At 40.7% G+C, this 15015-nt stretch overlaps 1 protein-coding gene across 2 annotated transcripts in view; it reads left to right on the forward strand.

Annotated features, from left to right (window-relative positions):
• LOC140916571 (uricase-like) overlaps positions 1-14580 on the forward strand; it is a 42810-nt gene extending 28230 nt beyond the window's left edge. Inside the window, exons 2-8 of one of the 2 annotated variants that reach the window (XM_073358229.1) lie at positions 851-1069; positions 2306-2422; positions 2548-2626; positions 9384-9570; positions 10221-10344; positions 12013-12096; positions 14127-14580. In XM_073358229.1, coding sequence (XP_073214330.1) covers positions 851-1069; positions 2306-2422; positions 2548-2626; positions 9384-9570; positions 10221-10344; positions 12013-12096; positions 14127-14207 — 891 coding nt within the window. In that variant the 3' untranslated portion in view covers positions 14208-14580. The remainder of the gene's footprint in view (positions 1-850; positions 1070-2305; positions 2423-2547; positions 2627-9383; positions 9571-10220; positions 10345-12012; positions 12097-14126) is intronic. The other variant, XM_073358230.1, reaches the window with a different exon arrangement.
• The last annotated feature ends 435 nt before the right edge of the window (positions 14581-15015 follow it).

Below are 15015 nucleotides of genomic sequence, written 5' to 3' on the forward strand. Positions count from 1 at the left end.
CAGCTGGGTTTTCTCCCTTTTCAACCCTGTCTCCAGTTGGAGCATGCAAGGCTGGAGGGGCAGGGCTCAGTACCATCCTTTAACCCCTTCCAGGACAGGGTGCGGTTCGTATATTCCATCACAGTCTGATTATTTCCTTATTCTCCCCCATTTGTTGTATTAATTGGTTGTCTCTTCTCTTATACTTAGATTGTAAGCTCTTTGGGGCAGGGGCTGTCTTTTTTTAAATGTGTTTGCACAGTGCCTAGTACAGTGTGGTCCCGTTCTATGATTGGGGTCCCTGGGCCCTACCACAATAGTAGTAGTAGTAGTAATAAAATAAATTAAAATAAAATAATAATTAATAATGGGCCTCATTCTGCAATGTTGTAATTCCCATTTTATGGTGGTGTAACTCCATTGATTTCAGCCTAGCACTGATTTCAGTGGAGTCACAGCCAATATATATATGAGGAGTAACATAGTGGTACATCAGGCCTAATATCCGTAGTGGTATGTTATATCTCCCTGTGTCAAATAGAACATTTGTTCCACACTATAGACAGATTACCTGGGGTGTTTGTACAGTGCCCAATGCAACAAAGCCCACAATAGATGAGGTCTTTAGGCACTACTGCAATATAAATGTTAAATACACTAATAATAGTATCTTCTTAAAATGTTTCCTTTCTTCCTGCCAAGATTTCACACCATCACCATTACTTATTTTAATTATCATAGGTAACCACAGAAATAAAAATATCACCATTTATTGATAAGGAAACAGGTCTTTGATCCAGCTAAGCCAGACTCTGGTTCCATTGTAACTGGGATCTCCCCTGAGTAGAAAATGCATGTGTTCTTATTGCAGAATGAAGATCTGGAAATCTTAAATTCTGAGTATGGAAAGAACATGATCAAGCTTCTTCGCATTAGAAGAGATGGCAAGAAACACTGCATTAAAGAAGTGGAAGCTTGTGTACATCTTAGACTGGATTCTGTCAATGAATACTCGCAGGGAGACAATTCTGCTGTTATCCCTACTGACACCATGAAGAACACCGTCATTGCTTTGGCAAAATGCAACGGGGTATTCTTTTAAACTCTTCTACTTAGTATTGTACTGATTGGTGTTTGTGATGTTGTCTTGGAATTTACTTGGAAGTAGCCATTGTACTTACTTTTCTGTTGTCATCATATATCAAACCATCCTCCTTCCTCTTTCATTGTCCTGTCCTGTCCCCTTCCAAAACTCATCCAGTTCCAGAAGCTCTTTTCTAGGCAAAAGGTGAAGAGAGTTTGGGTGAGATCAAAATGCCTACTCTCTTTCATTTGTTTTTCTTCTTCTGTCTGCTTTCCAGTTTGGCACTAAGGTTCCCTTCAAGATTTTGAACCGGGTCTTTTCTTTTTCCAGTACTAATTCTTCATACAGAAAATAGACTCTCTCATCTGGTATTTGGTGCACAAATGTGAATAATCTATATTTTATATATTGAAGACATTTTTAGGCTTGGCTGACCTCTCTTATCATGAATGTTTTTTGTATTTGATCAGGCCAGATCCCCTGTGTCTGATACCCCTGAACTTCGGAAAAGTATGAATCCAATTCTGAATATGAATATTGGAATTTGGACCCCTCTTTAGTTTTCGGACAGACTTTTATCTGATAAAGCCAGCACTGTTTTCACCCCTGTCTTCGGGTACCTTGGACAGCTGGTGCACTCTTTAATAAAATAATAAATAATAACAACAAAAATAATACCTAGCTCTTATACAGTGCTTTCCATCAGTCGATCTCAAAGTGCTTTTCAAAGAAGGTAAGTATCACTATCCTCAGTTTAGTTTCATCAGCTAGTCTTTTAATGTCCTAATTCTAAATAGCCTAATTATGTCACACTGTGTACCAAATTCTCAGTCTAATTAATTAAACCCCATCTTTAGCTTTTATCCTTGTTCAGTTCTTATTATTGAATCAGAGCACTCACCCAGAGTGTTTTGACATTTTATCTTCTAAGGGTCAGGTTCTAGTAGTGACTAGACTTCAATCCAGTGATTCTAGCTTGCTCTGTCCTTTCCTTGGTGTGAGTCCTACTTTACGTAAGGACTAAGGGATCTCTGACAAAACATGACTTTTTAGCTCCTATTGCAATTTAGAATGCATTGTGCTCAGGCGTTAGACAGACATTGTCTTTATAAACCCAGAATTGAATGGCATCCATATTGGCCACAAAACCCATTTTTATCACAACATTTACAGTGATCTGGACCTGTATGCCAATATACATTACGTAACTGGTGCCCTCTAAGATGTTATTTGTTTTCTTAGATTGAAACTATAGAACAATTTGCCCTGGATATCTGCAATCACTTCATTTCAACATACTGTCATGTGGTGTATGTCAAGGCCTACATTCAAGAGGTACCATGGCGGCGTCTAGAACAGGTATATAAAAATGCTAGTGTAATGCAGCACATATATTCTGGATAATTGTTTCTCTCTGTTCATTTTTTAAAAGTTATACTATAGTACATTGCAGTTTTACTTTCATGTGTGTTTTTAATCTGTAGGATGGAGTTCCCCATGTCCATTCCTTTATCTTTGTTCCTGAAGGAATTCGCTTTTGTGAAGTCGAACAGTGTCAGAATGGTGAGTAAATAATTTATAATTTTCCAGCAGCATCATTACTTCTTCCTTAATTTCCCTTAATTTCCACCAGAGTGGATCCAGACTGCTGGCACCTAACATTAAAAAGGTTGCAGAGCAGTTTTTAAACTGAGAGATAGGGGAAAGCAGATTGCTGCAGAGGCACATGTGGACCGGACAGAGACTTCTCTTAGAGGAGAGTCTATTCACAGAGATTCTCTAGGTTTTAGTCAGGAGGAGAGGATGGAAAAGGATAAAGTATGGGCCAGATCAGATGAGAAACATTCACATAAAGAATCTGACACATCAGAAAAGGGCAGAGAAATAAACAGTGACAGGTTTTTAAAGTGCTTGTACACAAATGCTAGAAGTCTAAATAATAAGATGGGTGAACTAGAGTGCCTCATGTTAAAGGAGGATATTGATATAATAGGCATCACAAAAACCTGGTGGAGTGAGGACAATCAATGGGACACAATCATTCCAGAGTACAAAATATATCGGAAGGACAGAACAGGTCGTGCGGTGGGGGGAGTGGCACTATACGTAAAAGAAAATGTAGAATCAAATGAAATAAAAATCTTAAATGAATCCACATGCTCCACAGAATCTCTATGGATAGTAATTCCATGTTCTAATAAGAATATAACAGTAGGAATCTGTTATCAACCACCTGACCAGGACAGTGATAGTGATGATAAAATGCTAAGGGAGATTAGAGAGGCTATCAAAATAAAGAACTCAATAATAGTGGGTGATTTCAATTATCCCCATATTGACTGGGTACATGTCACCTCAGGACAAAATGCAGAGACAAAATTTCTCAATACTTTAAAGGACTGCTTCTTGGAGCAGCTGGTAGGAACCCACAAAGGGAGAGTCAACTCTTCATCAAGTGCTGGGTGGAGCGCAGGATCTGGTCCAAGAGGTAACTATAACAGGACCTCTTGGAAATAGTGACCATAATATAATAACATTTAACATTCCTGTGGTGGGAAGAACACCTTAACAGCCCAGCACTGTAGCATTTAATTCAGAAAGGGGAACTATGCAGAAATGAGGAGGTTAGTTATACAGAAATTAAAAGATACAGTGACTAGAGTGAAATCCCTGCAAGCTGCATGGACACTTTTCAAAGACACCATAATAGAGGCTCAACTTAAATGTATACCCCAAATTAAAAAACACAGTAAAAGAACTAAGAAAGAGCCACCGTGGCTTAAGAATCATGTAAAAGAAGCAGTAAGAGATAAAAAGGCAACTTTTAAAAAGTGGAAGTCGAATCCTAGTGAGGTAAATAGAAAGAAGCATAAACACTGCCAAATTAAATATAAAAACGTAATAAGAAAAGCCAAAAAGGAGTTTGAAGAACAGCTAGCCAAAAACTCAAAAGGTAATAACAAAATGGTTTTTAAGTACATCAGAAGCAGGAAACTTGCTAAACAACCAGTGGGGCCCCTGGATGATCGAGATACAAAAGGAGCACTTAAAGATTATAGGTTTCAGAGTAACAGCTGTGTTAGTCGTATTCGCAAAAAGAAAAGGAGGACTTGTGGCACCTTGGAGACTAGCCAATTTATTTGAGCATAAGCTTTCGTGAGCTACAGCTACAGTATGCATCCGATGAAGTGAGCTGTAGCTCACGAAAGCTTATGCTCAAATAAATTGGTTAGTCTCCAAGGTGCCACAAGTACTCCTTTTCTTTTTAAAGATGATAGTCATTGCAGCAAAACTAAATGAATTCTTTGCTTCAGTCTTCACGGCTGAGGATGTTAGGGAGATTCCCAAACTTGAGCCGTCTTTTATAGGTAACAAATCTGAGGAATTGTCACAGACTGAAGTGTCACTAGAGGAGGTTTTGGAATTAATTGAGAAATTTAACAGTAGTAAGTCACCGGGACCAGATGACATTCACCCAAGAGTTCTGAAAGAACTCAAATGTGAAATTGCGGAACTATTAACTATGGCTTTTAACCTGTTCTTTAAATCAACAACTGTACCCAGTGGCTGCAAGACAGCTAATGTAACACCAATATTTAAGAAGGGTTCTAGAGCTGATCCTGGCAATTACAGACTGGTAAGTCTAACGTCAGTACTGGGCAAATTAGTTGAAACAATAGTAAAAAATAAAATGGTCAGACACATAGAAGAACATAAATTGTTGTGCAAAAGTCAACATGGTTTCTGTAAAGGGAGATCATGTCTTACTAATCTATTAGAGTTCGGGGGTCAAACATGTGGACAAGGGGGATCCAGTGGACATAGTGTACTTAGATTTCCAGAAAGCCTTTGACAAGGTCCCTCACGAAAGACTCTGACGTAAATTAAGTTGTCATGGGATAAGAGGGAAGATCCTTTCATGGATTGAGAACTGGTTAAAAGACAGGGAACAAAGGGTAGGAATAAATGGTAAATCTTTCAGAATGGAGAGGGGTAACTAGTGGTGTTCCACAAGGGTCAGTCCTAGGACCAATCCTATTCAACTTATTCATAAATGATCTGGAGAAAGGGATAAACCAGTGAGGTGGTAAAGTTTGCAGATGATACTAAACTGCTCAAGACAGTTAAGACTGAAGCAGACTGTGAAGAACTTCAAAAAGATCTCACAAAACTAAGTGATTGGGCAACAAAATGGCAAATGTAATTTAATGTGGATAAATGTAAAGTAATGCACATTGGAAAAAATAACCCCAACTATACATACAATATGATGGGGGCTAATTTAGCTACAACTTATCAGGTGAAAGATCTTGGAGTCATCGTGGATAGTCCTCTGAAGATGTCCACACAGTGTGCAGCGGCAGTCAAAAAAGCAAATGGGATGTTAAGAATCATTAAAAAAGGGATAGAGAATAAGACCGAGAATATCTTATTGCCCTTATATAAATCCATGGTATGCCCACATTTTGAATACTGCGTACAGTTGTGGTCCCCTCATCTCAAAAAAGATATACTGACAATAGAAAAGGTTCAGAAAAGGGCAACTAAAATGATTAGGGGGTTGGAACGGGTCCCATATGAGGAAAGATTAAAGAGGCTAGGACTTTTCAGCTTGGAAAAGAGGAGACTAAGGGGGGATATGATAGGGGTATATAAAATCATGAGTGGTGTGGAGAAAGTGAATAAGGAAAAGTTATTTACTTGCTCCCATAATATAAGAACTAGGGGCCACAAAATGCAATTAATGGGTAGCAGGTTTAAAACTAAAAGGAAGTTCTTCTTCACACAGCGCACAGTCAACCTGTGGAACTCTTTGCCTGAGGAGGTTGTGAAGGCTAGGACTATAACAGAGTTTAAAAGAGAACTGGATAAATTCATGGAGGTTAAGTCCATTAATGACTATTAGCCAGGATGGGTAAGGAATGGTGTCCCTAGCCTCTGTTTGTCAGAGGGTGGAGATGGATGGCAGGAGAGAGATCACTTGATCATTACCAGTTAGGTTAACCCCCTCTGGGGCACCTGGCATTGGTCACTGTCGGTTTACAGGATACTGGGCTGGATGGACCTTTGGTCTGACCCACTATGGCCATTCTTGTGTTCTTATATTGATTCAAAACAGACAGGCTAAGGGATAGTAGCAGGAGTTAAAGGGCTTAGGACACAATCAAAGGTTCCTCGTACTGGTAAAACATAGAAAGCAGCACATACAAAGTTTTTACTATGGATCTGATCCTGTGTCTTTGTTCACAGAATCACGGGTGAAAAAGTAATGTGGGATCCAGAGTTATATTTATAGAGTTATTCTAAACACATAACAATAACAATTGTTTACAAAGCACTAATACTTTATAAACTCACAGGATTTAACTGTCTTCTGAAAATAAGCTGCTTAAACCAATATATTCTAGTATAGCCTACAATCTGACTATTAGTATTACTCTAACAGTCAATATCCATCCAAAGACAGAGAATTTAAGTCCAACCACCTAGTTTGCATTAACACTACAAAGCCCATGGATATGCCCTGGCTTTATTTTTAAAAAGATGCAATTACAAATCAGGCCCAATTGTCAGAAGGACCTCAGCCGAACCTCTAAAATTGCACCCATACCTCTGTCCAAGAAATTTTTCATGTGTAAACATTCAAATGTGTGCATGCAAATAGTGCATTTCTTGCATAACCAAAACGTCCATTGACTTCAGTCAGAATTTTGGAATGCTCAAGAAATGCAGGATTTAAGGCTGTATTTGCATATGTAAATTAGGATATTATGTGTCTGACTACTAATCTGAATGTATAAGTTCCAGTTAATTGCTGTGACTGCCAACAAGAGTGCCAGTTAGAGCCAAATGTGTTGGTATTTTGGGTGACATGGGGATGTAATGCTGGGAACTGGATTGAGATTGCTATAGTGTAAAGCACAACGGGACTACAGTTTCTAGGCACTACTCTGATACAAATACTAACAAGAGACTCCTTAGCTACTGAACAACCACCACCAGATAGTAGCAACCTTTAATTGCTGATGACTGAGGCTGGATTCAAACTTGTAACCTAGAGATAAAAGGCTCTGTAGCCCATTACCAATCCTATGAAACATCCAATCTCCTCTGTGTTTCACAGTTTTGTTAGACCTGGAAAGAAATTGGCCATATGGCTACCAGGGGGTTTTCTGGTGGCCACAGCCTCCTGGGCAGTGATTCTGTAACCCACACACCTCCTGGGTGTGGTGTTCTGTCCCATGTAGAGGCAGAGACAGAGAGAGAGATTAACAAATTTGCTCTACAGCCTTAGCAAACAGCCACATGGCTTTTAGCTCATCCAGTAGAGGCTCATGCACTAAGCTCCAGAGGCCACCAGTTCGATCCCACCTGCCAATGACCAGGGTCTGTTAGTATTACAAAGGGGGGCTTGACCAGGGTTTCAACTGGGAAGTCTCTGAAGCTTGGAACGCGCTTCCTCAGCTAGGGGAAGTATGTAACCGACACACCACCTGAGTGTGGTTTTCTGTCCCCTCTAGTGGCACCGACCCCACTGGAGAGAGTAATAGTAATAGCATAAAATAGGGTATTGATAAACATTGCATAAGAGCTCAGAAATTATTGTAATGTGCTTAAGATGATAGAAAATGTGAAAATCATTGAGATAGAATAAAATAGATCTCATGATTAGAATTGGTGAGAAATTATTTTTATATAAAAATGTCAAATTTTGGTAGAACAAACAAACAACCCCACCTCCCCCCAAAACTCCTGACACAAAAACATATTTTTGTTTTTCTGCAAAAATGGTGCAACAAAATCTCAGTATTTTATGTGGAGCAGTTTTCATGACAAATTTTGTTTTGTTGAAAACTCAATTATCTTAAAAAACAGTTTTGATGGAAAACTTCCAACCATCCTCTACTCACGATGCCATTTTTACACAATCATTTTTCAGAGTGTAAGCACCTTTCAAAGACTATACCCCATTGCCATTGCCCTGAGCCATCCAATCCCTACCAGCAGAAAGAAATTTATCCTTATCTGGTTTAGAAGAACAGACTCCCTTTTGGACCTGTAGCGTCTCAGTTTTGGAGACATCTTGGTGTAGTTGCAAGGTTGGTGTCGCATGCTTTACATATATCAGATTGCTATGTATATGGGGCATGTGCTTCTCCAGGGCTTAAAAAAATGAAATACCTCTCAACTGTCAATAGTAATCATTCTTAAGCATCTTAATGGAAAGCCTTTTGACAGATCAACCATTCAAACCTGAAAGAGGTTTAATTGTTACCTGAGATCAAACAAAACTAGCTTCTCTTGCTCAGAAAAATCTTCGTCCTATAGTGAAACAAAACAATCAAAAGGATTAGACATCTGAAACATCCCAAGGTGGTCACAGACTCAGACTTTAAGGCCAGAATCATGATCATGATTATCTAGTCTGACCTCCTGCAGATTGCAGGCCCATAGAACTTCACCCACCCACTCCTGTAGCAGGTCCATAAACACTGGCTGAGTTACTCAAGTACTGAAATCATCAGTTAGACCCTGAGCATGTGGAGGCCCGGGTAAGAAATCTCTGTAGTAATTCAGAGCCCTCCCCTCTAGTGTCCCATATCTGGCCTCTGGAGATATTTGCTAATAGCTGTTGCAGATGGGCCATATGCTGTTGCAAGCAATGCCATCATACCTTCCACTCCCTTTACTTGCGAAGTGCAGTCTTAAAACAAGTTAGGTTTTTTGCCCTCACCACAGCCCTTGGAAAGCACTGAAGGTTAAAAACCTTCATCAAATTTCAAACCTAAACTTGTTCTTATCCAATTTATATCCATTGCACCACCATTGGTCCTTAACTTAAATAACTCATGGTGTTTACAATAAACTTCCCTGGTGTTTATCCTTCTGATGTATTTGTAGAGAGCAATCATATCTCCCTTCATCCTTTGTTTTGTTAGGCTAAACAAGCCAAGCTCCTTAAGTTTCCTCTCATTCAAAAAATCTTCTCAAATTAAAAAGTCAAGAAATTTGGCTGATACTGTGATAGTTATGATCCTCTTATTGACTTTAATGGGGCTTGTATCAGGAGTGTGCCTCTCTTTAGAGTAAGGGCTTAGCACCTTTCAGGATCAAATGCTAACTTCTAATGTTTAGAAGTTACCTAAGTGTGTGCAGAAAATAATTTTTAACAATACCTAAGTATCACACAAATACAAACAAATGCAGCTTTGGGTGAATGCTGCATGGCTATGGAACTGACCTCACCCCCGCCAAAGAGTTCCCATCTCCCTGCATGAATTGGAGCTCACCCTTTCCTTCTTATATTTTTGGATCACAGGTTGTCCGCTTATTTCTTCTGGAATTAAAGATCTGAAACTTAAGAAAACAACACAGTCTGGCTTTGAAGGCTTCTTCAGGGACAAATACACCACACTGCCTGAGACGACAGATAGGGTTTTAAGTGCAGAATTATTCTGCAAGTGGTGCTATGGCGAGTGCCAAGATATTGACTTTGACTGGATATGGTACGTATTGAATTGAATTACATCTGCTAGCAAATATATTATCCTAAACTCCCTCTAAAAACAAACAAACAAAAAACCTTCCACAGGCAGTAAGCACTGCACAGACCGTGCCCAAAAAGCAACCACAGTTTGCTTTTTGTTACCATTAAAACTGCCTTATTTAAATTCTCTAGGCCTGATTTTCACAGCTGCTGAGCACCCACAGCTCCCATTGACTTCAGCTGAAGTTGTGAGTGTTCAAGTGTTTCTGAAAATAAGGCTCTGAGTGGTAGATTGTCAGTAGGTGTAAACTGGCTTAGATCCACTGTGGAGTTGTGTCAATTTACACCAGTTGATGATCTGGGTAGTTCTTATTTGAATACAGAGCACCTCTGCAAAATATGAAGTTGCATCAAATTTGTTAAATACCTTAAATAAAATGCTTATTTGCAGAACTGTAAGACTGGGGGTAGGGAGGCTGGGGAGAAATTGGGGGAAGGAGCAGGGGAGTGGTAGTATAAACCCTGTGTCATATCTGGTGTTAGGAAGATGCAGAAAACTACAATCATAACTAAACAAAATATTAGAGAGAAAAAAGGCAAGCAAAATGACAATTAATGAAATGCTTCATTGGTAATTTTAGATCTTTACTTTCATACAATATTTTTAAGGGGCATTGTTCATGAGTGTGTCCTTGAGGCATTTTCTGGGCCACCTGAGTGTGGGGAATACTCACCCTCTTACCAGAAGACTGTCAACAATATTCAGAAGCTCATCCTGGCAAGAGTTCCTCAGGTATCTTTTTCACCATTTAATATTTAGCTCATAAAATAAATACAGTCATGGGGTCCACCAAGAAGTTCAGACTGAGCCCATGTGAGTTATACGTGAACTGGTCTAGATAAACTAAGTAAAACATGAAACTGCCAGAAGACGCAGCTAGCCATTTTTGAAAACTGAGCATGCACACAAAATACCAACCTGGTGAGGTGCAGAGCACGTCCTGTTAAGATAATGGCAGTAAAGAGCACTCGAGTAGGCTCAGAAGGGCACTTCACAGGAGTAGGCTCAGAAAGAAAAAGAAAAAATGCTACAGAATAATGTTCAAGTATTTCTAAAATCGGTCTATTTTATCCTCTGCGCTCCCCTTCCTTTTGTGATCATTCAGCTGTTTTTCTTTATGTAAGGGGACTGTTGTCCCCTTACTAATATTCAGTGAGGGTGTTTTGGTTGACTAGCTCCCAGTATCAAAAGGAAAGAGGCCAATGCTCCAGGTCAGCCTGATTGACAGGGGAGGCAGGCTAATCAGGGAGTCAGGAGGCCAGGGAGGGCCCAGTCCTTCATGCAAGCTGGAATTGCCTGGGTCAGACAGAGTGGGGCTGAGCTAGGGAGAAAGCGGGGGCCCAAGCTGAGTTGGGGAGCAAAGCTGTGCCAGATCCAGGGGGGCCAGAAAAGCAGCCCAGAGAGAGCAGTCCCTGTGCTGGGAGCAGAGCCGCGGCCACAGAGCCAGAGACACAGCCCAAAGAGAGCGACCTGCCGTGGGAGGAGAGCTGTAGCAACCAGAGGCCAAGGGGCCAAAGAAGCAGCCCAGGGAGCTGGAGGCAGAGCAGCAGTAGTGCTGAGACAGTGTGGTGGACGTGGGGCTGGAGCAGTCCGGACCCGGGTGCGGTGAGCAGCTGGGGAGAGTGAAGGGGACCCTGGGCAGTGGGCCTAGCGCAGGGAGATGCCCCCAGCCAAGAGGCCCTGTAGGCCAGACTTGGAGGGGGATCGTAACCCTAACGAGAAAGGGGCAAAACTCGGAAGAAGGGTCCTGCCACCTAGAGCCTGAGAGCGTGTGGCCGCCGCCAGACCGAGTGTCCAACCCACAGCATCCCTGCAGCACAGCCAGGGCCTGAGGAGGCCTGGGAGCTACAAGAAACAGACTGTGAACTGCCCTGATATTCCAGAGACACTGTTTGTGATGTTCCCTGCCACAGAGCGTGGTGATGTGTTTTCCTTTAACCTTTCCCATTTTTCCTTATTCCTTTTTAAACTAATTGCTGATTAAATGTATTTGCTTTAAATTGTATGCAGTGATCAGTGGGTCAGGGAAGTGTCCAGTGCAGAGAGAGTACCCTGGAGTGGGGACACTCTAGCCCCTGTCCTAGGTGACCACAGCAAGGTTGGGGGTCAAGCCCCCCAGAAATCCTGGGCCCAGTTTTGTTGGGGTTACAATGACTCTGCCAGACAGGAGAGTGGAAGGGGAGTCCTCGAGGGCAGGGAGGCCTCTGGGTAAAGAAAGTGGAAGCGAGGACTCAAATCCTTCCACTAGCCCATTTCACCAGGGTAGTGCAAAAGTCAGAAAGGTTCCCCACAATAGCGGGACCATTCCCCTGCTTACATTTACAGCTAATGGAAAATGTATTAGATTGTCATGTTTGAAAGTAGTGTGACAAATTGTGGACACCAATTTTATGGTTTCAGATAGAGGAGACTGAAGTCATCTTGAACAACATTCACTATTTCTTCACAGACTTGAAGAAACTGGGATTGACCAATGAAAAGGAGGTGAGGAGATGTTTAAAACATTAAATATACAGAATCATCTAAAAAACCCAATCCACCGCAACAGGCACAGTACCCAGATAACTTCTGTACAATAGAATTAAGGAATCAATCATCACATTATGAGGCTAAGGGTGGGGGAAAGGGAAGTTTCTCTGTCGATAAAGTTCAATCTCTTCTCACTTATACTGCTGTAAATTGAAAGTAAAGTCATTGAGGTCAGCAAGCCAATTCTTGACCCCAGTGTGGCTCATTTGTACTGCTCTGGTCTTGCAAAGGGGTCATAAAACTAGTTTAACTGGCTTCCTATGCACTCCCTCTGGTGATGTAGGGCCAGTGGATTGACTGGTGAAGGAAAGGGGGTGTGGCCAGAGCACTGCAGTACTAACTGATAAGTCTCAAAATACAGTTATAAACAAGGAATCTTGACTGAGTCTGTCTGTTTCTGGTGGAGTCCCACAGGGATCGGTTCTTGGCCCTACACTATTCAACATTTTTATCAATGACTTGGAAGAAAACATAAAATCCCCACTGATAGTTTGCAAATAATTCATAAATTGGGGGAACTGCAAATAATGAAGAGGACAGAACACTAATTCAGAGCGATCTGGATCGCTTGGTAAACTGGGCGCAAGCAAACCATATGCATTTTAATATGACTAAACATAAATGTATACATCTAGGAACAAATAATGTAGGCCATATTTATAGGATGGGGGATTCTATCCTGGGAAGCAATGTCTGTGAAAAAGATTTGGTGGTCCGGGTGGATAATCAGCTGAACATGAGCTCCCTGTGTGAGACTGTGGCCAAAAGAGCTAATGCAATCCTGGGAGAGGCCATGTCTACACATACAGCACTGCAGCAGTGGAATTGCGCCGCTGCCGTGCCTCTGGTGAAGATGCTCTATGCCAAAGGGAGAGAGCTCTCTCATCAGCATAATAAAACCACCTCCATGAACAGCAGAAATGATGTCGGCGGGATGAGCGCTTATGTTGGCATGGTTTATTCACATCCCTGAGCAACATAAGTTATGCCGACATAAGCGGTAGTGTGGACATACACATGGACTCAAAGAGCTCAGTCTGTTTCGCTTAACAAAGACAAAGTTAAGTGGTGACTTAATTACAGTCTACAAGTATTTACGTAGGAAACAATTTTTAATAATGTGCTCTTCAGTCTAGCAGAGAAAGGTATAACACAACTCAGTGGCTAGAAGTTGAAGCTAGACAAATTCAGACTGGAAATAAGGTGTACATTTATAACAGTGAGGGTAATTAACCATAGGAACAATTTACCAAGGGTCATGGTGGATTCTCCATTGCTGACAATTGTTAAATCAAATTGGATGTTTTTTGAAAAGATATGCTCTAGGAATTATTTTGGAGAAATGCTACGGCCTGTGTTATACAGGAGGTCAGACTAGATTAGCACAATGGCCCCTTCTTGTCTTGGTATCTATGAATTTATTCCAGAACTACCCAGCTGCCAGAACACCCCTCTGATATTTTGTTGCAGCTGGGAACAAGTTAAAACTGGGTACAACTCACAATTTTGTGGGGGGCAAGGATGGAAGGTGGTGTAAAACATTTATACACCTTTCTCTCAGTGACTCTTGGACTGCCCCGGTCCAGCTGAGGAGCCGACCTAATGAAGTTACACTGATGCAAACTGGGTATAAGTGAGAAGATAATCAGGCTATTTGATTTTATGATTGCCACTTTTGATAGAGGAATGGATTAGTCTTCCCTTGTTCTCTGTTCTCTTCAGGTCTGAGTCCCCTTCCCCCACTACTCTTATCCTGGCATCCTTTGAATAGCCAGTATAGGTCTGCTCCTGCTCCCATTTAAGTCCATAACAAATCTCCCATTGACTTCAGTAATATCAGGAATAGTCCCTGTGGGCTTGATCTTATGATGGGTTGAGTACCCTCAGGTTCTAATGAATATTGATTTTAGTTCTATGATACCTCTGAAGCTAATGGATACTCCAGCTGGAGAAGAATTATTTATGTGTATGTCATTTATGTTCAGGTTCTGGTCCCAGTGGAGACTCCCTATGGTTCTTGTACGTGCGTAGTCCGTAGGAAGAAGTGCTTAGAAGAGCAAGCCTAAAATACAAGAGATGAGAAGCAATGTCAGTGAGTTGGATGGATGTTTCAACAGGGGACAAACTAAACATTTGAGCTCCAGCCACACACATATAAGATTAATTTACCATGTCGCTTTCTTTTCAGAATGTATCCATTCCATTCATTGACCTTTTTGTATATTGCCTGATTTTTGCCTCCACAAATTGCAGAGATTGGGATTTTGAAAGGAGCCTAAGGAATTCAGATTTCCAAATCCTATTGAATCGCGGTAGGATTTGTGTACATAATTCTCTTGGACTCCTTTGAAAATCCCAGCAAGAAATATTAAAATCAGTTCATTAGAAGAGAACTATTTTCAAGTGTATGATGAAAGTTTCAGTTAATCAGTTAAAGTCTGTAATATGCTTTGCTCATTTAAAATCCTAAATAGGTTCTATACATTATTATTATTTATTAATGTTTGTGCATTAATGCATTCTTTCCATTAACAAAATTAATTTATAATCATGAGAGCAAATCTTTAGGTGGTGTAAACTGGCATGACTTCAGTGGATTACACTAATTTACACAGCTGAGGGTCTGGTTCAATATTGTAAATTTAATAAGGCAGAATTATTACTTGTATTTCCAATGCAAATTAAATTGGACCCAGCTTTCTTCATGAAGCAAATGAAGAAATAAAACAAAATTCTACCTACCTATATATTATATCTTCTTTACAATATTAATAGTACAGATGCTACCTAATTTCTATGCAAGTATTCTGATTACACAGCTGCCACATTATTGCTAATCAAATAAACATCTGTGGGGATTATGCAGCTGTATAA

Source organism: Lepidochelys kempii, chromosome 8 (assembly GCF_965140265.1).
Source record: "Lepidochelys kempii isolate rLepKem1 chromosome 8, rLepKem1.hap2, whole genome shotgun sequence".
Taxonomy (NCBI): domain Eukaryota; kingdom Metazoa; phylum Chordata; order Testudines; family Cheloniidae; genus Lepidochelys; species Lepidochelys kempii.